At 67.3% G+C, this 19,012-nt stretch overlaps 2 protein-coding genes and 1 long non-coding RNA gene across 3 annotated transcripts; 1 reads left to right on the top strand and 2 right to left on the bottom strand.

Annotated features, from left to right (window-relative positions):
- Positions 1 to 3: 3 nt before the first annotated feature.
- LOC148590735 (SPRY domain-containing protein 3-like) lies at positions 4 to 7,147 on the top strand (the record flags this gene model as incomplete). The annotated part of the gene is given in 13 exon segments (XM_088538651.1): positions 4 to 77; positions 984 to 1,059; positions 1,131 to 1,157; positions 1,159 to 1,256; positions 1,329 to 1,341; positions 1,343 to 1,465; positions 2,494 to 2,682; positions 5,896 to 6,045; positions 6,126 to 6,183; positions 6,436 to 6,497; positions 6,499 to 6,564; positions 6,643 to 6,795; positions 7,010 to 7,147. Coding segments are annotated over 13 exon segments (1,224 nt in total), but the record flags the coding sequence as incomplete, so codon positions are not given.
- Positions 7,148 to 7,768: 621 nt separating this feature from the next.
- Positions 7,769 to 8,029, bottom strand: LOC148590734 (uncharacterized). Its single transcript, XR_015914259.1, has 2 exons — positions 7,986 to 8,029; positions 7,769 to 7,875 (listed from the first exon to the last, which is right to left on the bottom strand). It is a non-coding gene; the product is annotated as an uncharacterized LOC148590734 (long non-coding RNA).
- An 818-nt stretch (positions 8,030 to 8,847) lies between these two features.
- On the bottom strand, positions 8,848 to 18,517 carry LOC148590733 (tensin-2-like). Its single transcript, XM_088538650.1, has 19 exons — positions 18,350 to 18,517; positions 18,221 to 18,271; positions 18,026 to 18,148; positions 17,252 to 17,316; positions 16,351 to 16,434; positions 15,445 to 15,557; positions 14,400 to 14,460; positions 14,248 to 14,317; positions 13,877 to 14,006; positions 13,723 to 13,788; positions 13,530 to 13,646; positions 11,955 to 13,102; positions 11,657 to 11,852; positions 10,962 to 11,273; positions 10,758 to 10,886; positions 10,126 to 10,218; positions 9,978 to 10,055; positions 9,730 to 9,807; positions 8,848 to 9,020 (listed from the first exon to the last, which is right to left on the bottom strand). The coding sequence occupies exons 1-19, from the start codon at positions 18,497 to 18,499 to the stop codon at positions 8,848 to 8,850; spliced, it is 3,237 nt and encodes a 1,078-aa protein (XP_088394776.1). The 5' UTR covers positions 18,500 to 18,517.
- Between the last annotated feature and the right edge of the window lie 495 nt (positions 18,518 to 19,012).

The raw sequence follows: 19,012 nt of genomic DNA, 5'->3' as shown, positions 1-19,012 counted from the left end.
CGGGAGATCCGGGAGGTGCGGGCCGTGCGCTACCAGGAGCGCTTCAAGCACATCCTGGTGGACGGCGACACGCTCAGGTAACCGGGAGCGGCGGCACCGTCGCGGCCGTCACCGTCACGACTGTCACCGTCACGACTGTCACCGCCATGACTGTCACCGCCACGACTGTCACCATCGCGACTGTCACTGTTGCGACTGTCACTGTCGTGGCCGTCACCGTCGTGGCTGTCACCGTCACTACTGTCGCTGTCACGACTGTCACCGTCACGACTGTCACCGTCACGACTGTCACCGTCGTGGCCGTCACCGTCATGGCCGTCACTGTTGTGGCCGTCACTGTCACGACTGTCACCGGTCACCGTCATGGCCGTCACTGTTGTGGCTGTCACGATCGTGGCCGTCACCTCACAACTGTCACTGTCGTGGCCATCACCGTCATGACTGTCACCGTCACGACAGTCACTGTCGCGACTGTCACTGTCGCAGCCGTCACCGTCACGGCCGTCACCGTCACGACCGTCACTGTTGTGGCCGTCACTGTTGTGGCTGTCACCGTCACGGCCATTACCGTCACGACTGTCACTGTTGCGACTGTCACTGTCGTGGCCGTCACCGTCACAGTCGCGGCCGTCACCATCACAGCTGTCACCGTCACGGCCGTCACTGTCACGACTGTCACCGGTCACCGTCATGGCCGTCACTGTCGTGGCCGTCACGATCGCAGCCGTCACGACTGTCACTATCACAACCGTCACTGTCGCGACTGTCACTGTCGTGGCTGTCACTGTCGCGGCCGTCACCGTCATGACTGTCACCGTCGTGGCTGTCACTGTCACGGCCGTCACCGTCGCGGCCGTCACTGTCACGACTGTCACCGTCGCGGCTGTCACCGTCACGACCGTCACCATCATGACTGTCACTGTCGTGGCCGTCACCGTCACAACTGTCACCGTCACAACTGTCACCATCCCTGTCCCCCGCAGCTACCACGGGAACTCGGGTGAAGTCGGCTGCTACGTGGCCCCGCGGCCGCTCAGCAGGGACAACAACTACTTCGAGGTGAGCGGCTCCTTCCCGGCGCTCCCGGTGTTCCCGGCCGCATCCGCAGGGATCCGCGCGTCCCGTTGTAGGTGTCCATCGTGGACAGCGGCGTGCGCCGGCACCATCGCCGTGGGGCTGGTCCCGCAGTACTACAGCCTGGACCACCAGCCCGGCTGGCTTCCCGACTCCGTGGCCTACCATGCGGATGATGGGAAGTGAGTGCGGGAAGCGCCCCGGGAGCGGCTCGGGAATGGGGAACGGGGTTGGATGCGGCTCCGATCCCGCAGGCTGTACAGCGGCCCGCGCCAAGGGCCGGCAGTTCGGATCCAAGTGCAGCTCCGGGGATCGCATCGGCTGCGGGATCGAGCTGGTCTCCTTCGAGGTGCAGACGGCCCAGGTCTTCTTCACCAAAAACGGGAAAAGGGTGAGGGAGCCGGGAGAATTCCCGTCTCGTGGGGCTGGGATGCACTTGGGAAGCCGGGTTGGAATCCGCTTGGAATGCGCTTGGACAGCCGGGCTGGAATGCGCTTGGAAAGCCGGGCTGGAATCCGCTTGGGAAGCTAGGCTGGAATCCGCTTGGAAAGCTGAGTTGGAATCCGTTTGGGAAGCTAGGCTGGAATCCGCTTGAAAGCTGGGTTGGAATCCGCTTGGGAAGCCGGGCTGGAATCTGCTTGGAAAGCTGGGCTGGAATCCGCTTGGGAAGCCGGGTTGGAATCCACTTGGAATGCACTTGGGAAGCCAGGCTGGAATCTGCTTGGAAAGCTGGGTTGGAATCCGCTTGGGAAGCTGGGCTGGAATCCGCTTGAAAGCTGGGCTGGAATCCGCTTGGAAAGCTGGGCTGGAATCCACTTGGAATGCACTTGGGAAGCCAGGCTGGAATCTGCTTGGAAAGCTGGGTTGGAATCCGCTTGGAAAGCCGGGCTGGAATGCGCTTGGAAAGCCAGGCTGGAATGCGCTTGGGAAGTCGGGTTGGAATCCACTTGGAAAGCCAGGTTGGAATCCGCTTGGAAAGCTGGGCTGGAATGTGCTTGGAGAGCCAGGCTGGAATGTGCTTGGAAAGCCAGGCTGGAATGCGCTTGGAAAGCCGGGCTGGAATCCGCTTGGAAAGCTGGGTTGGAATCTACTTGGAATGCACTTGGGAAGCTGGGCTGGAATCCGCTTGGAATGTGCTTGGACAACCGGGTTGGGATCCGCTTGGGCAGCCGGGTTGGAATCCGCTTAGGAAGCCGGGCTGGGATGCACTTGGGAAGCCGGGTTGGGATCCGCTTGGAAAGTCGGGGCTGGAATCCCCTTGGGAAGCCGGGCCGGAATCCCCTTAGGAAGCCGGGCCGGAATCCCCTTGGGAAGCCGGGCCGGAATCCTCTTGGGAAGCCGGGCTGGAATCCCCTTGGAAGCCGGGCCGGAATCCCCTTGGGAAGCCGCCCCAGCATCCCATGGCGCTCCCTCCCGCAGGTGGGCTCCACCGTGATGCCGCTGTCTCCCGACGGGCTCTTCCCGGCCGTGGGAATGCACTCGCTGGGAGAGGAGGTCCGGCTGCACCTGCACGCCGAGCTGGCCACCGAGGAGGACGACAGCGCCATGATGGTGGACAGCCACGAGGACGAGTGGGGCCGGCTGCACGACGTCCGCGTGTGCGGCACGGTGAGTGCGGAACGGCCGGAGCCGTCCCGGAATGCCGCGGGATGCGGCGGGATGCGGCGGTCCCCTCCGCGGGGAGCCCTTCCCGAGGGCTGCGGGGAGCTGTTTTGTGGCATTCCCGCTGCGCCGGCATCCCGGGAGCATCCGGAGCAGGGGCGGGACAGGCCCTGAGCCTTCCCGGCGAGGAATCGGCTCGGAATTCCCGGCCTCGGCTCTTCCCGGCCGCGGCTCTTCCCATCCTCGGCTCTTCCCAACCTCGGCTCTTCCCGGCCTCAGCTCTTCCCGGCCTCTGCTCTTCCCATCCTCGGCTCTTCCCGGCCTCGGCTCTTCCCGGCCTCGGCTCTTCCCATCCTCGGCTCTTCCCATCCTCGGCTCTTCCCGGCCTCGGCTCTTCTCATCCTCGGCTCTTCTCATCCTCGGCTCTTCCCATCCTCGGCTCTTCCGGCCTCGGCTCTTCCCATCCTCGGCTCTTCCCATCCTCGGCTCTTCCCAACCTCGGCTCATCCCGGTCTCAGCTCTTCCCATCCTCGGCTCTTCCCGACCTCGGCTCTTCCCATCCTCGGCTCTTCCCAACCTCGGCTCTTCCCAACCTCGGCTCATCCCGGTCCTCAGCTCTTCCCATCCTCAGCTCTTCCCGGCCTCGGCTCTCGCCTCCGGCCTCAGCTCTTCCCAACCTCGGCTCTTCCCATCCTCGGCTCTTCCCAACCTCGGCTCTTCCCATCCTCGGCTCTTCCCGGCCTCGGCTCTTCCCGGCCTCGGCTCTTCCCATCCTCGGCTCTTCCCATCCTCGGCTCTTCCCATCCTCGGCTCTTCCCATCCTTGGCTCTTCCGGTCTCGGCTCTTCCCGGCCTCAGCTCTTCCCAACCTCGGCTCTTCCCATCCTCGGCTCTTCCCAACCTCGGCTCTTCCCAACCTCGGCTCTTCCCAACCTCAACTCTTCCCGGCCTCGGCTCTTCCCATCCTCGGCTCTTCCCATCCTCGGCTCTTCCCGGCCTCGGCTCTTCCCATCCTTGGCTCTTCCCGGTCTCGGCTCTTCCCGGCCTCGGCTCTTCCCGGCCTTGGTGCATCCAGGAGCTCCTTGAGATGCTCCTGGATCCACGGATTGAAAGCTCCCGCTTTAAATCCAACAGGCCCGAGGCCGGTCGGGATTTGGGGCTTCATGGGATCCTCCTGCCGCTCCTCCAATATCCAGGGAGTTTCCCTGTGTGTTTCCAGCCCTCCTTGGGCCCTTAACCCAGCTCTCCCCTTTCCCGACATTCCAAAGGTGTTTTCCCAAAGCAGCCGGATCAGGGAGGTCCTGCTCTGTCAGGAAGCGGCCGAAACGGATCCCGTGGCTCCTCCGCCTCCCCGGCTGGCTCCGGAGCCGGGAAAACGGCTCATTTCCCGTGGCCGGAGCGCGGCGGCCGCTTGTTTATCCGCTCCGGATCTCGGTGTGTTTTTCCTGCCCTCCCTGTTCTTGGAGCTCCCGGCGGCTCCGGAGCGCGTGGGAACGCCGCCCGGCCCTGGAGCCGAGCGGGAAAAGGGCTCGGAAGAGCTCCAGGAATTGCCTCGCGCTCCCTCTCCACCCGGCTCTCATTCCGGGGCCGAGCTCTCCCGGCGGCTCCCGTTTGCTTCCCAAGGACCCGGTGCCACCGGCAAGACCCCGGATCCGCTCTGGAAAGCGGATCCGGAGCCGGCTCCTTCCGCCGGGACGGGATCCGTGGGGCATTCCCGCGCTCCCATTCCCGGCGTTCGGATCAAACGGGGTCCGTGGAGCCGCTCGGCTCCATCCCGGGAGCTTTTGCAAGAGGGTGCCGGAGCCGGGGGCCGGAATCCGGGCTCCCATCCCGCTGTTCCCGCTCGGCACAAACAGCCCCCGGGCTCGCGGCCGCTCCAAGTTTTAAGGATTTGCAGCTGTTTGCGCGGCCGGGGCCGCTCTTTGATCCCGGAGCCGCATCCGCAAACTTGGGCCCGGGGCCCTTTTCCATGCTCAACCCCCCCCTGCTCCGTGGACGGAACGTCTGGCTGGCCGGACAGGCCGGAGCACCGGGAATGCTGCTCCGGGAGCTGCTGCTCCGGGGTCCCCAGGGCTTGGGGACACCCAGGGAACGCCAGGGATCCCCATTCCAGCTGATCATCCCCTCCTCTCCATGTGCCTCGGTTTCCCTGTTTTTAAACCGGGAATATTGGAGGCAAAACACAGCATTCCTGGCCCAGAAACCCCATCCCCGGCTTTTCGAGGGGGACAAATTGCCCGGAGTTTCCTGGCGCAGAAGGGCTTGGAGCAGCCTCCGTTTGCTCACCAGGGATCCCGATTCCGGCTGAGCATCCCGTCCTCTCTGTGTGCCTCAGTTTCCCCCTTTTTTAAACCAGGAATATTGGAGGCAAAACACAGCATTCCTGGCCCGGAAACCCCATCCCCGGCTTTTCCGAGGGGGACAAATTGCCCGGAGTTTCCTTGGAGCAGCCTCCGTTTGCTCCGTGATTCCCAAACCCTGCGGAGAGCAGATTCCAGCTCTTCAGCAGCTCGCGGCGCATCCTAATCCCTCCATCCCGCGGGATGCGGGGGTCCCTTCGGCATCCCTAACCCCTCGGCCTCCCCGATGCCTCCGGAGCGCTCCGATCCGCCCGGAAATGAGCGCGGCGGAGCTGGAATTCCAGCAATGCGCCGCAGCGGCCCCACATTTTTCTTTAAATGCCGATGGAGTTTATTTTACTCCATTTTTTATCCCGTTTTTTCCTTTCCTCTGGTTATTCCGGCCCTGCTCCTGCCTCGGCCTCCTCCAAACCCCGGATGCTGCCGCCTTCGGCCTCGGGCCTCGCGCGGAGGAGGCCGGAGGCACCGGCTCCGGATGATTCCGTAGTTTTTTCCACCAGCTGCTCCGGGACGGACGCAACCCCTGGCCCTCGGAGGCAGGAAACAAAAGCGGCCGGGCTGGAATGTGGCCGGCGGCCAAAGCAAATCCCGGGAGCGGCGGCCTCGCGGCGGGAATTCGCCCCGGCCGGAGCCGCGTAAACATCCCAAAAAGCCCCGCTTGGAAATTCCCACCGGCTTCCCAGCATCTCCGATCGGTGTTGCAGATAGATCGGCATCCCCGGGATGGGGTTTTCGGGGTCCCCGCGCGTCCCCTTCCGCGCGTTCCCGGCCGCTTCCCTAAATCCGTGCCGTTATTCCCGCCGCGCGGGGCCGTTCCCGGCTCCCTGGCCGCTTCCCTCAATCTTTCCCGTTCTTCCAAGCTCCTGGAATACGTGGGCAAGGGGAAGAGCATCATCGACGTGGGGCTGGCGCAGGCGCGGCGCCCGCTCAGCACCCGCAGCCACTACTTCGAGGTGGAGATCGTGGACCCGGGCGAGAAGTGCTACATCGCGCTGGGGCTGGCGCGCAAGGTGGGTGACAGGGGTTGGGGACATCAGGGGACACCCACCGGGCCACCCTCACCCCCCTCCGCCTCCGCTTTCCGCTCCAGGATTATCCCAAGAACCGGCATCCCGGCTGGAGCAGGGGCTCGGTGGCTTATCACGCAGGTGAGCGCGTGTCACCCCCCCTGGTGTCACTTGTCCCCGGTGGCTCCTTTTGTTTCCGCTTGTCCCCTCCGTCACCGCCCAAATGTCAGAGCCAGGCGCCTCCCGGGACCATTCCAGCCCTTTGGCCTCCTTTTCCTGGAATCCTTTCCCCATCCCAGCTGGCTCCGGGAGCCAACACAGCTGCACGGGGTGGTGCAGGGGGGAATGACGCACGTGTCCCCTGTCCCACGTTGTGTCCCCATGTCCCCGCAGACGACGGGAAGATTTTCCACGGCAGCGGCGTCGGGGACCCCTTCGGACCGCGCTGCTACAAGGGGGGACATCATGGGCTGCGGCATCATGTTCCCCCGCGACTACACCCTGGACAGCGAAGGTACCGCCGCGCTCGGGGGACAGGGGGGGACGACGGTGGCACCGTCCGCAGCGTCCCGGCACCCCCGCGTGTCCCCCAGGTGACAGGACGACGCGGGTGACGCGGCCGACACCAAGCCCAAGCCCCGCGGCGTCCGCAACGTCCTCTACCTGCACCACGAGGAGGAGGAGGACGATGAAGAGGAAGAGGAGGAGGAGGAGGAGGACATGGAGCAGGAGCACGAGGGCAGGAAGGTCGTGGTGAGAGCTGGGGAGGGGGGCGCGAATTGGACCCCCACAACCGCGTCGGGGTGTTGGGACACGGCTCGTCCCCATGTCCCCAACAGCCCGGTGGTGGTGGGGACAACAGGGGCTGCAGGCGGGGCAAATAGGGGTGAAAACACCCCCCTCCCCGGGTGTTTTCCCCCCCGTTGGGTGTTGTCCCCCCTCACCGGCTGTTTTCCGCCCCCGCCAGGTGTTTTTCACCCGCAACGGGAAGATCATCGGCAAGAAGGACGCGGCGGTGCCGGCCGGCGGTTACTTCCCCACCGTGGGGATGCTGAGCAGCGGCGAGAAGGTCAAGGTGGATCTGCACCCCCTGAGCGGCTGAGGGGTCCCCCTTGTCCCCGTTGTCCCTTGGGGTGTTGCGGGGAGGGGGGTACGCACCTAACACCCCCCCCTCCAGCTACAGTCTCTTCTCCCCCCCCAGTTTCAGGTTGAACTGGAGGGGCAGAGTCAAGCGTCCTCTTTACCCCCCGTTGTCACGCCGCTCGTGGTGTCACTGTCACCCCCCAATTTTGTGAATGTAAAACGCACCCCCCCCCCAATCCAAAGGGGCAGGACCCCCCCCCAAATCCTGGATACCCCCCCGGCGTGCACGGAAAGGAGGAGGCTCCGCTTCGTTTCTCCATTGGCATTTGCACATGGACAGGGAGGACATGGGGGGGCCCGTCCCCCCATCACGCTATAGCTCGGTGCCCCCCCATATCATATATATATATATTATATATATATTAGAGACGTCTGATTAAAGCTCATATAAATCCTTTCTTAGACAAAAATAGACTCTGCTTCGTTAGGGGGTGGCACTGGCTGCCGCCCTCCCCCTTGGTGGGGACACCCTGTGTGTCCCCCCCACCCCGCACACTGTCACCCCGGGGTGGGGACAGGAGCAGCCCTGTCCCCATTGGGGGTGGCCCTCACTTGCGGTGGGTGCCCAGCATGACCTTGGTGACGAAGGTGACGATGGCGGCGGCCGGCTGCTCGGGGTCCAGCTCGGCGAACACGTGGCACGCGTTGGCGCAGGGACCCTCCGGCTTCTTGGCCACGAAGCCGAAGATCCTGGCGGGAATGTGACATTGTTGGGACACACACACACACATGGAGGTGGCACCGGTCCCCAAAACAGGGACAAGCAGGTGGCACCGGGGACAACCCGCGCCGGTACTTACTTAGATGTGGTGCCATCCGGGTTCGCCCACCTGCGGGCACGGGGTCGTTAGCAGGGGGGTTAATTAGCCAGGTGTCCCCCGCCGATTGTCCCCGTCCCCCCCGTGGTACCTGCGGTCCTGGGGGTCTGTGCTGCAGTAGGTGACGTTGCCCCAGGGGTGACGCGAAGCCCATCCCGAGTGTCACCCTGTCCAGGGTGACACTGGGATGGGGTTGGTACCCTGGGGGTGATGGTACTTGGGGACGATGGTACCAAGGAGGGGTGACACTGGGGTGGTGGGGTTGGTACCCGGTGTATGATGGTACCTGGGGACGATGGTACCAAGGAGGGGTGACACTGGGGTGGTGGGGTTGGTACCCAGTGTATGATGGTACTTGGGGACGATGGTATCTAAGGAGGGTGACACTGGGGTGGTGGGGTTGGTACCCGGTTTATGATGGTACTTGGGGCCGGTGGTACCTAAGGAGAGGTGACACTGGGGTGGTGGGGTTTGTACCCTGTGGGTGATGATACTTGGGGACGATGGTACCTAAGGAGGGGTGACACTGGGGTGGGGGGGGGTGGTACCCTGTGGGTGGCAGTACTTGGGGACGATGGTACCAAGGAGGGGTGACACTGGGGTGGTGGGGTTGGTACTCTGTGGGTGATGGTACTTGGGGACGATGGTACCAAGGAGGGGTGACACTGGGGTGGTGGCGGTGGGGTTGGCACCCAGAGGGCGGTGGTACCCGGGGATGGTTGTACTTAAGGGCAGGTGACACTGGGTACACAGAGGGCAGCTGGGGCTGACAGCGCCCAGCAGGTGACACTCGGGGCTGCGTCACCCCAAGGCCGTGGACACCCGGTGCGCGGGGGGGTGACACTCACTTGCGCTGGCTGTCCGTGAGGGTGATGCCCTGCGCCGACACCTTGAAGTGGACGGTACAGGCGGACGCGCGCGGGCTGGCGCCCAGGACGGCGCCCGCGGCCTTGGCCACCGCCTGCGGCCCCGTCAGCGACTCCGTGTCCACGGAGCTCAGGTACAGCACGCTGCAGGCTGCCACGGGGCTGGCACCGGGATGGCCTGGCCCGGTGTCCCCATGTCCCTGTCCCCAGGTGTCCCCACCATCCCATTCTGGAACCCCCATCCTGGTATCCCCTCCATCCTTGTCCCCCTCATCCCCATGTGTCCCATTCTGGAACCCCCATCCTGGTATCTCCCCATTCCAGCATCCCCCCATCCCTGTCCCAATCCCCGTGTGCCCCCATCCCCATTCTGGACCCTCCATCCCAGTATCCCCCCATCCCTGTCCCAATCCTGATGTACCCCCACCATCCCATTCTGAAACCCCCATCCTGGTATCTCCCCATCCCAGCGTTCCCCCCATCCCTGTCCCAATCCCAACGTATCCCCACCTTCCCCATTCTGGAGCCCCATCCCGGTACCCCCCTACCCTGGCATCCCTGTCCCAATCCCCCTGTGTCCCCCTCTCCCCATTCTGGAGCCCCATCTCGGTGTCCCCCCAATGCTGGCATTCCCCCATCCCTGTCCCAATCCCAACGTATCCCCACCTTCCCCATTCCGGAGCCGCATCCCAGCATCCCCCCCCATCCCTATCCCAATCCCCCTGTGTCCCCCTCTCCCCATTCTGGAGCCCCATCCCTGTGTCCCCCCCATCCCGGTGTCCCCCCCATCCCTGTCCCAATTCCCCTGTGTCCCCGTCTCCCCAACCCGGTGTCCCCCCCATCCCGGTGTCCCCCCTCACCGGCTCCCTGGCGCAGCAGATCCGCGGCCGTGCTCATGTTGGGGGCCACGGGCACCTCCAGCCTCTGCTCCAGCGGGTCTGGAAATGAGAGGGGGGGTGGAAAACAGCCTGGACCCCCCCCCCACCAGGACACGACTCCCCCCCAAACCCCCCCGGCCTTGGGGAGGGCTCCCCATCCTCAAAGGACACGGGGGGTCCTGGATGAGGGGGGGACACCCCACATGTCCCCCGTGTTCCCCCTCACCTACCTCGGCTGGGGATGCGGAGGGCGCAGGGCAGGGAGATGGGGCTGATGGAGTGATGGAGCACCAGGGCGGGCAGGCTCCCTATGGGGGGGGAAGCGGTAAGGGGGGGGGCACCCCACATATCCCCCCCCGCCACCCCCCGGCTCCTCACCGAAATGGGGCTCCTTGGGGCAGCCCTTGATCTTCACCCCCCGCGGCCCCGTCTCGATGAGGAAGTGGCGGACGAGCTGCTCCTGGGGGTCCCCTGGGGACAAGGGACAGGGCTCTGCTGCCACCCACCTTAGTTTGGGGCATTGGGTGCTGGGGGGGGGACATGGGATACCCTGGAGGTGCTTTTGGGGAGGCACCGGGGACCGAGGGACGAGCTGCTCCTGGGGGTCCCCTGGGGACAAGGGACAGGGCTCTGCTGCCACCCCCCTTAGTTTGGGGCATTGGGATACCCTGGAGGTGCTTTTGGGGAGGCACTGGGGACCAAGGGACAAGCTGCTCCTGGGGGTCCCCTGGGGACAAGGGACAGGGCTCTGCGGCCACCCCCCTTAGTTTGGGGCATTGGGTGTTGGGACATGGGGTACCCTGGAGGTGCTTTTGGGGAGACACTGGGGACCAAGGGAGGTGCATTTGGGGACACGGGGAGGGCTTGGGGACACAGCGGGGAGCAAAGGGACGGGAGAAGGGCTCAAAGGCTCTGGGGACATCAGGGACCCCAGGGAGGTGCCCGGCTGCCCCCACGGGACGGGGGTGACGTGGGGCAGGGGGTGACGCGGGGCGGGGGGTGTCCCTTACCCTTGCTGTGGGTGACACAGTTCGGGGGTGGCGTGGCCACCTTCAGCGCCAGCCCGTAGGCGCCCTGGAAGGAGCTGCTGTCGCGGATGAGGAAGGCGCCCGGTTCCTCGGCCTTGAGCAGCGCGATGGCTGCGGGGGCGCGGGGTGAGCCCGGACGCCTGGGCCCCTCCGCAACCCCCCCGTCCCCCCCCCTGCAGCCCCTACCTTGCTCCCGCGAGAGGCCGGGTTTGTACCAGAACTTGGACGTGTCCTGCACGAAGGTGACGCTCCCGGGGCTCCCCGGGGGGTCCCCGCCCCACGGCTCGGGGTCCGCGGGGGGGCCCGGCGGGTGCCGCTTCTCGGGCAGGGGGGGCTGGGGGCCCGGGGGGCCGTCGTAGGCGGCGGCGGGGGGGAAGGCGGGGGTCGGGGAGCCCAGGGAGCCCCCGGCGCCGTCGGGGCTGTCGGGGGGCGGCTCGGGGCTACCGGGGCCCTCGGGGGTCCCGCGCCAGGGCCCCCCCTCGCCCGGGCTCCTTCGCTCTGTGGGGAGGAGGGGGGGAGGTCAGGGGGCTAGCAGCCCCCCCCCTCCGCTAGCCACGTCCCGCCAGCCCCCTATTTCCCTCCGCAGCCAATAGCGCCCCCGACACCCCAAATTAGCCCCTCTTTGACCATTGCCCCCCTCCCAGATCCCTCGAGCCTCCTTTGTGGCCACTAGCCCCCTCCCTACCCCTCATTAGCCGCTTTGTCAGCACTAGCCTCCCTCCCACCTTCATTAGCCCAATTAGTAGCCATTAATTACCCAATTTCCTTATTAGCACCTCTGCATCCTCCACCCTCATCAGTGGCCACTCCCAGCCCCCTATTAGCCCCTCTGCAGCCCCCAACCCACATTATCGCCCCGTGGCCACTAGCCACCCGCTCACCGCTGGGCACCCGCAGCGGCTCGGGCTGCCCGGGGATCCCGTAGCCATCGCGGGCTTCCAGCGCGAGCGCCTCGTAGCCCGGGGCCGCGGGGCCGCGGCGGCCGCAGCGGGGACAAGCGGCGACCTCGGCGGGTGGCGGCGGCGGCGCCTCCCGTTCCAAGCGCAGCCCGTAGAAGGCGGCGGCGGCGGCCGCGAGCTCCGGGCCGCGGCAGCGCGGGCAGGGGCAGCGCGGCCCGGGCTCCTCCGGCGGCTCCCGGGGCCCGCGGGGCCGCAGCCCCTCGGAGAGGGAGCGCTGCGCCCGCCGCCGCTCGGAGCCGCCGCCGCCGGCCTCGGCGGTGCCGTCCGCGCGCGCCCGCGCGGGGCCCGCGGAGCCCACGGGGCTGTAGGTGCCCACGGAGCTCCCGGGGCTGGCGGTGCCCACGGGGCTGTAGGTGCCCACGGAGCCCACGGGGCTGGCGGTGCCCACGGGGATAGCGGAGCCCACGGGGCTGGCGGTGCCCACGGAGCCCCCGGGGCTGGCGGTGCCCACGGGGATAGCGGAGCCCACGGGGATGGCGGTGCCCACGGAGCCCCCGGGGCTGGCGGTGCCCACGGGGCTGTAGGTGCCCACGGAGCCCACGGGGCTGGCGGTGCCCACGGGGATAGCGGAGCCCACGGGGATGGCGGTGCCCACGGGGCTGTAGGTGCCCACGGAGCCCCCGGGGCTGGCGGTGCTCACGGGGCCCCCGGTGCCCACGGAGCCCCCGGGGCTGGCGGTGCCCACGGGGATAGCGGAGCACACGGAGCCCCCGGTGCCCACGGAGCCCCCGGGGCTGTAGGTGCCCACGGAACCCCTGGGGCTGTAGGCGTCCACGGGGCCCCTGGTGCCCACGGAGCCCGTGAGGCTGTAGATGCCCACGGAACCTCCGGGGCTGGCGGTGGCCCCGGGGCTGTAGGTGCCCACGGGGCTCCCGGTGCCTATGGAACCCCCGGGGATGGCAGAACCCCCGGGGCTGTAGGTGCCTACGGAGCCCCCGGGGCTGGCGGAGCACCCGGTGCCCACGGAACCCCCGGGTAGGGTGATGCCCACGGAGCTCCCGGGGCTGTAGGTGACCACGGAACCCCCGGGGCTGGTGGAGCCCCCGGGACCGGCAGTGCCCACGGAGCCCCCGGGGCCGGCGGTGGCCCCGGGGCTGGCGGAGCCCGCGGGCCGGTAGCCGGCGCGGGCCGGGGGCCGCTCCTCGCCCTCGGGGGGCCTCACGCCGAAGCCGCCCAGCAGCAGCTCGAGCTCGCGGCGCTCGGCGGCCGTCGGGGGCGGCGGGCGGCACCGCGGGGCGGCGGCGGCTCCGGTGTCATCGGGGGGTCCCGTAGCCACCCAGGGGGGCCCGGTGGCCGCGCGGGCGCTCGGCTGCTTCTGCACGCGGGCGTAGGGGCTGCCGTCCAGCGGCCCCAGCGTGTGCGGGAGCTCTGCGGGCGGCAGGGCGAGCGCTCAGGGCTAGGGGCGACCCCAGGGTGCGATGCCCCTTTCCCCCCAAAACCCAGGGTGCTGCGGAGGGGCCCAGGCGTCCGGGCGGGCGGCAGGGCGAGCGCTCAGGGCTAGGGGCGACCCCAGGGTGCGATGCCCCTTCCCACCCCCAAAAAATCCAGGGTGCTGCGGAGGGGCCCAGGCGTCCGGGCGGGCGGCAGGGCGAGCGCTCAGGGCTAGGGGCAACCCCAGGGTGCGATGCCCCTTTCCCCAAAAAAATCCAGGGTGCTGCGGAGGGGCCCAGGCGTCCGGGCAGGCGGCAGGGCGAGCGCTCAGGGCTAGGGGCAACCCCAGGGTGCGATGCCCCTTCCCACCCCCCCAAAAATCCAGGGTGCTGCGGAGGGGCCCAGGCGTCCGGGCGGGCGCTACCTTCCAGGCTGTCCTCGTGGTGCACATTGAAGCCCTCGTAGGAGTCCCAGCGCACGGCCGGCTCCGAGATGCTGTAGTCCACGGTGACGCTCGGGCTGTTGCGGACGCTGTCCCAGCCTGCGGGGGGGTATTTTTAAGGTGCCTGGACCCCCTTGTTGGGGGGTAACACGGATGCTCCCCGCTCCCTTCTCACCTTTGATCTTCTCGGGGCTGGAGGAGAAGACGAACTCCACGCTGGCCTCGAAGGGGAAGCGTTCATCTGCGGGGGGCAATGGGGAGATGGGGGGCACGTGGGGGTGCAGGGACCCCCTCCCCACGGCTGCGCAGCCCCTGCTGCCCCTCCTCACCTTGCCAGGCCTCGTCGAGCTCGTCCTTGCCGAACCAGAGCTGGGCGCCGTGCACGGTGCACGTGTGGAACTGCACGCGGAAGACGCCGGCGCGCTCGGCGCTGCGGCTCTGCTTGTGGTAGCATTTCACCTGTGGAAGTGGGAACACAGCGAGGAGGGGGGGTCACACATGCAATGCACACGCGTGTGCACGGCCCCACGCATGCTCACGTGCACCCCGGTGCATCCATGCACACAAACCCGTGAGCGTGTGCATGACCCCCCATCATTTGCACACACGTCCCCCCATTGCACCCCCCCCATCATTTGGGGGGGTTCCCCCCATTGCACCTATGCACCAAGCCGCCCCCTCCGCATTTGTCCCCGCTCACCATCACGTCCCCCTTCAGCAGCAGGGCCGGCTCCAGGGTGATGCAGAGGCTCTGGGTGCCCGATGTGCTGCTGCGGGTGCAGGGGACAGGGCTGAGGGCTGCAGGGGGGGGTCCCTGCACCCCCTCTTGCCTCCCCCCCAGCTCGTACTCACTAGACGCCCGAGGTGTAGACGAGCTGCATGGACTGGTAGATCTTGAGGAAGGGCTGGAAGGCTGCGGGGGGCAGAGGGGCATCGGCTCTGCATGGAGCAGGGGCTCGCGCGGCGTGTGCCCCCCTCCACGTGCAAGCAGCCCCAACGTGCGAGCGCCCTTGCACGGGCAGCCGCCGCACACGGGCGCCTCTGCAGCAGCACGGGGCCAGCAGCCTTGCACGAGCGCCGGCAGCCTTGCACGAGCACGTGGCTTAGCAGGAGCACGAGGCTTTGCACAAGCACGTGGCTTTGCACAAGCACGTGGCTTTGCACACGCACATGGCTTTGCACAAGCATGAGGCTTTGCACGAGCACGAGGCTTTGCACGCACACAAGGCTTTGCATGTGCACGAGGCTTTGCATGTGCACGAGGCTTTGCATGTGCACGAGGCTTTGCACAAGCACATGGCTTTGCACGTGCACGAGGCTTTGCACGAGCATGTGGCTTTGCATGCACACAAGGCTTTGCATGCGCACAAGGCTTTGCATGTGCACGAGGCTTTGCACAAGCACGTGGCTTTGCACGTGCATGAGGCTTTGCACGTGCACAAGGTTTTGCACAAGCACGAGGCTTTGCACGTGCATGAGGCTTTGCACGTGCACAAGGCTTTGCACATGAATGAGGCTTTGCATGTGCACGTGGCTTTGCACAAGCATGTGGCTTTGCACAAGCACGAGGCTTTGCACGAGCACAAGGTTTTGCACGAGCACGAGGCTTTGCACATGAATGAGGCTTTGCATGCGCACGAGGCTTTGCACGAGCACGAGGCTTTGCACGAACACAAGGCTTTGCACGAGCACGAGGCTTTGCACAAGCATGTGACTTTGCACGTGCACGTGGCTTTGCACATGCATGAGCCTTTGCACAAGCATGTGGCTTTGCACGAGCCCCCCACGAACACGGCGCCGCACCGGTGCCCTCGCACGCGCGGAGCCTCTCGCACGCGCTTTCCCCCGCGGATCCCCCCCGGCTCGGGGCGGTGGTGGCGCCGCGCGGGGCACTCACGGGCGCCGGGCTCGAAGCCGGGCAGGGCGGGCACCAGGACGTGGTGCAGGAACAGGGGGCTGCTGTTCATCTTGATGCTCCCCGAGAGCAGCCCGCTGAAGTAGCTGATGTACCTGGGGGGGCAGGAGGGGGGAGCTGAGCACCCTGCCCCCCCCGGGGCCTCATTGCACCCCCCAGCACCCCACAACCCCCCCCCAGCATCCCACAACACCCCCCCAGCACCCAACAGCCTCCCCGGGACCCAACAGCCCCCCCGGGACCCCACAACCCGCTCAGCACCTACAACCCCCCCCCCAGCACCCCACAACTCGCCCAGCACCCATCAACCCCCCCAGCATCCAACAACCCCCCCGGGACCCAGCACCCCCCCGGCACCCACAACCCCCCAAGCACCCCACAACCTGCCCAGCACCCACCAACCCCCCCGGCATCCAACAATCCCCCGGCACCCAACACCCCCCCAAACACCCACCAAACCGCCCCCCCAGCACCCACCAACCCCCCACCCCGGCACCCACAACACCCCCAAGCACCCAACAACCCTCCTAGCATCCTACAACCCCCCCAGCACCCAACAACCCCCCAAGCACCCACAATCCCCCCCCCCAGCATCCCACAACCCCCCCAGCACCCAACAACCTTCCCAGCACCCAACAACCCCCCCAAGCACCCAACAACCCCCCCAAGCACCCACAATCCCCCCCCCAGCACCCAACAACCCCCCCAAGTACCTCCCCCCCAGCACCCACCAACCCCCCCAGGATCCCACCAACCCCCCCCAGCACCCACCAACCCCCCCAGCACCCTCCACCGTCCCCCACGGCTCCCCCCGCCGCCCTCGGGCTGTGCGTGGGGGGCACCCAAAGGGGGTCCCTGTCCCCCCGCCCCGGTGTCCCTGTCACCCACCTCCTCTGCGAGGGCTGCAGCGCCGGGGCCGCCTTCTCCTCGCAGAACTTGCGCATGGTCAGGGTGCCCAGCGCCTGGTCGGCACTTTGGGGGGGGGGGGTCAGTGCACCCATCCCCTGTAACCCCTCCGGACCCCCCAGAGCCACCCCGGACCCCCCGGACCCCCCAGAGCCACCCTGAACCCTCCAGAGCCACCCTGGACCCCCCAGAGCCACCCCGGACCCCCCGGACCCCTCCAGAGCCACCCCGGACCCCCCAGACCCCCCAGAGCCACTCTGGACCCCCTGGACCCCCTAGAGCCACTCCGGACCCCCCAGGCACCCCCAGAGCCACCCTGAACCTCCTGGACCCCCCCAGAGCCACCCCGGACCCCCCAGACCCCCCCAGAGCCACCCTGCACCCCTCAGAGCCACCCCGAACCCCCCGGACCCCCCCAGAGCCACCCCGGACCCCCCAGACCCCCCAGAGCCACCCTGGACCCCCCCAGAGCCACCCCGAACCCCCCGGACCCCCCCAGAGCCACCCTGGACCCCCCAGAGCCACCCCGGACCCCTCAGAGCCACCCCGAACCCCCCGGATCCCCCAGAGCCACCCTGGACCCCCAAGAGCCACCCCGAACCCCCCAGACCCCCCAGAGCCACCCTGGACCCCCAAGAGCCACCCCGAACCCCCCGGACCCCCCAGAGCCCCCAGAGCCACCCCGAAACCCCCAGGCACCCCCAGGTCCCTCGTGTCCCCCCCAGCCCCCTATACTGCCCCCATGGCCCCCCCATCCCCACCCTATACTGCCCCTTGGCCCCTCCCCGCCCCAGACCCTCCACCCCCCTCAATGTCCCCGACATATATATATATGTCCCCAACACACACACACACATATATATATATATATAGCCCCCCATACCTGGCCGAGATCTTGCTGTAGTGCATATAGGCTGCCACGATGACGCCCGTCTTGCCCTTGCTGCCCTGATGGGGGGGGGGAACCACGGAGGGGGTGTCAGGGCCCCCCACCATGTCCCTGACACCCCCCCGTCCCTGACACCCCACTGTGTCCCTGACACTCCCCCCGTGTCCCCGACACCCCCCCCCATGTCCTCAACACCCCCTGTGTCCCCGAAACCCCTCGTGTCTCCGACTCCCCCCCATGTCCCCAACACCTCCACCGTGTTCCAAACAGCCCCCTTGTGTCCCCGACACCCCCCCGTCCCTGACACCCCCCCTGTGTCCCCAATACCCCCCCCGTGTCCCCAACACCCCGCCATGTCCCCAACACTGCCCCGTTTCCCCGACACCCCCCCCATGTCCCCGACACCCCCTCCCATGTCCTTGGCCCCCCCACCGTGTCCCCGACACCCCCCCGTGTCCCTGACACCCCTCCCATGTCCCCAACACCCCTCCCATGTCCCCAACACCCTCCCTGTCCCCAACACCCCCCCATGTCCCTGACACCCCCCCCCATGTCCCCGACACCCCCCCGTGTCCCCAACCCCACCGTGTCCCTGACACCCCTCCGTGTCCCTGACACCCCCCTCCCCGTGTCCCCGACACCCCCTCCCATGTCCCCTACACCCCCCCGTGTCCCCAACACCCCCTGTATCTCCAACAGCCCCCCGTGTCCCCAACCCCCCACAGTGTCCCCAGCACCCCCCGTGTCCCCAACCCGCCGTGTCCCCACCTTGCAGTGCAGCACGGCCACGTGCTGGGGGTGCGCGCGCAGCCACCCCTCCATGGCCTTGCACACGGAGCACAGCTTGTCCAGGGGCGGCGCGTGCAGCTCCGGCCACCCAAAATCCTGCACCTTTACGGGGACCCGGGGGTGTCCCCACACGGTGTCGGCACCCTGGGGACACCCCCCGGGTCCCCGCGTCACCCTGGGGTTGAGGCGGGCGATGTCGCGGCGCTTCTCGGACAGGTTGAAGAGCTGCAGGGCAGGACGGGGAGGATGAGGAGGACGCGGGGAGCACGGGGACAGCCCTGTCACCGTGTCCCCTCCTCGCACCATGTACTTGTCCTGGTGGCGGGACGTGAGCATGAGGGCCACCTCGCGCAGGTGCGCGCGGAAGCGGCCCTCGGCCAGCGCCGCGGGGAAGGACACGGCGATGATGCGCTCGGTCACGTAGGTGACGTCCGCGTCCAGGTGCCGCTCCATGACCCGCTCCAGGCTAAAGCTCCTGCGGGAAGGGAATTGCATCCATCCTCCCCTTCCCACGGCCTCCAGCAGCATTGCACCCATCCGGGGGGATACAGCACCCAAACTGGAGTATTGCACCCCCCTGCCAGCACCGTGCACCCATCCTGTGGGGTAGCACCCACTGGGGAGGTAGCACCCATCCCGGAGTGTTGCATCCCGTCCCAGGAGCATTGCATTCCATCCCGGAGCATTGCACCCTGCCTGGAGTGCTGCATCCCATCCCTGGAGCATTGCACCCATCCTGGAGCATTGCATCCCATCCCGGAGCATTGCATCCCATCCCAGAGCATTGCATCCCGTCCAGGATCATTGCACCCATCCTGGGGTGCTGCATCCCATCCCCAGAGCATTGCACCCCCCTGAGGCGCTGAATCCCACCCCACTTCCAAAGCACCCGCCCTGTGGGATATAGCACCCACTATAGATGGGGACGTAGCACCCATCCTGGAGTGCTGCATCCCATCCCAGGAG

Source organism: Tinamus guttatus, unplaced genomic scaffold (assembly GCF_059628265.1).
Source record: "Tinamus guttatus ecotype Peru unplaced genomic scaffold, ASM5962826v1 Tinamus_guttatus_pri_ptg001134l, whole genome shotgun sequence".
In the NCBI taxonomy this organism is placed as follows: Eukaryota; Metazoa; Chordata; class Aves; order Tinamiformes; family Tinamidae; genus Tinamus; species Tinamus guttatus.
The sequence above is the reverse complement of the archived record's forward strand: the minus strand, read 5'-3'. Positions and strand labels throughout refer to the sequence as shown.

Coding starts and splice junctions, on each gene's coding strand:
- LOC148590733 (XM_088538650.1), bottom strand. CDS start 18,499: ATGGAGCGGCACCTGGACGCGGACGTCACCTACGTGACCGAGCGCATC. Junction 13,647..13,722: donor CAGCCCCGAGAAGATCAAAG/GTGAGAAGGGAG, acceptor ACCCCCCCGCAG/GCTGGGACAGCGTCCGCAAC. Junction 9,808..9,977: donor CCTCCGCATCCCCAGCCGAG/GTAGGTGAGGGG, acceptor TCTCATTTCCAG/ACCCGCTGGAGCAGAGGCTG.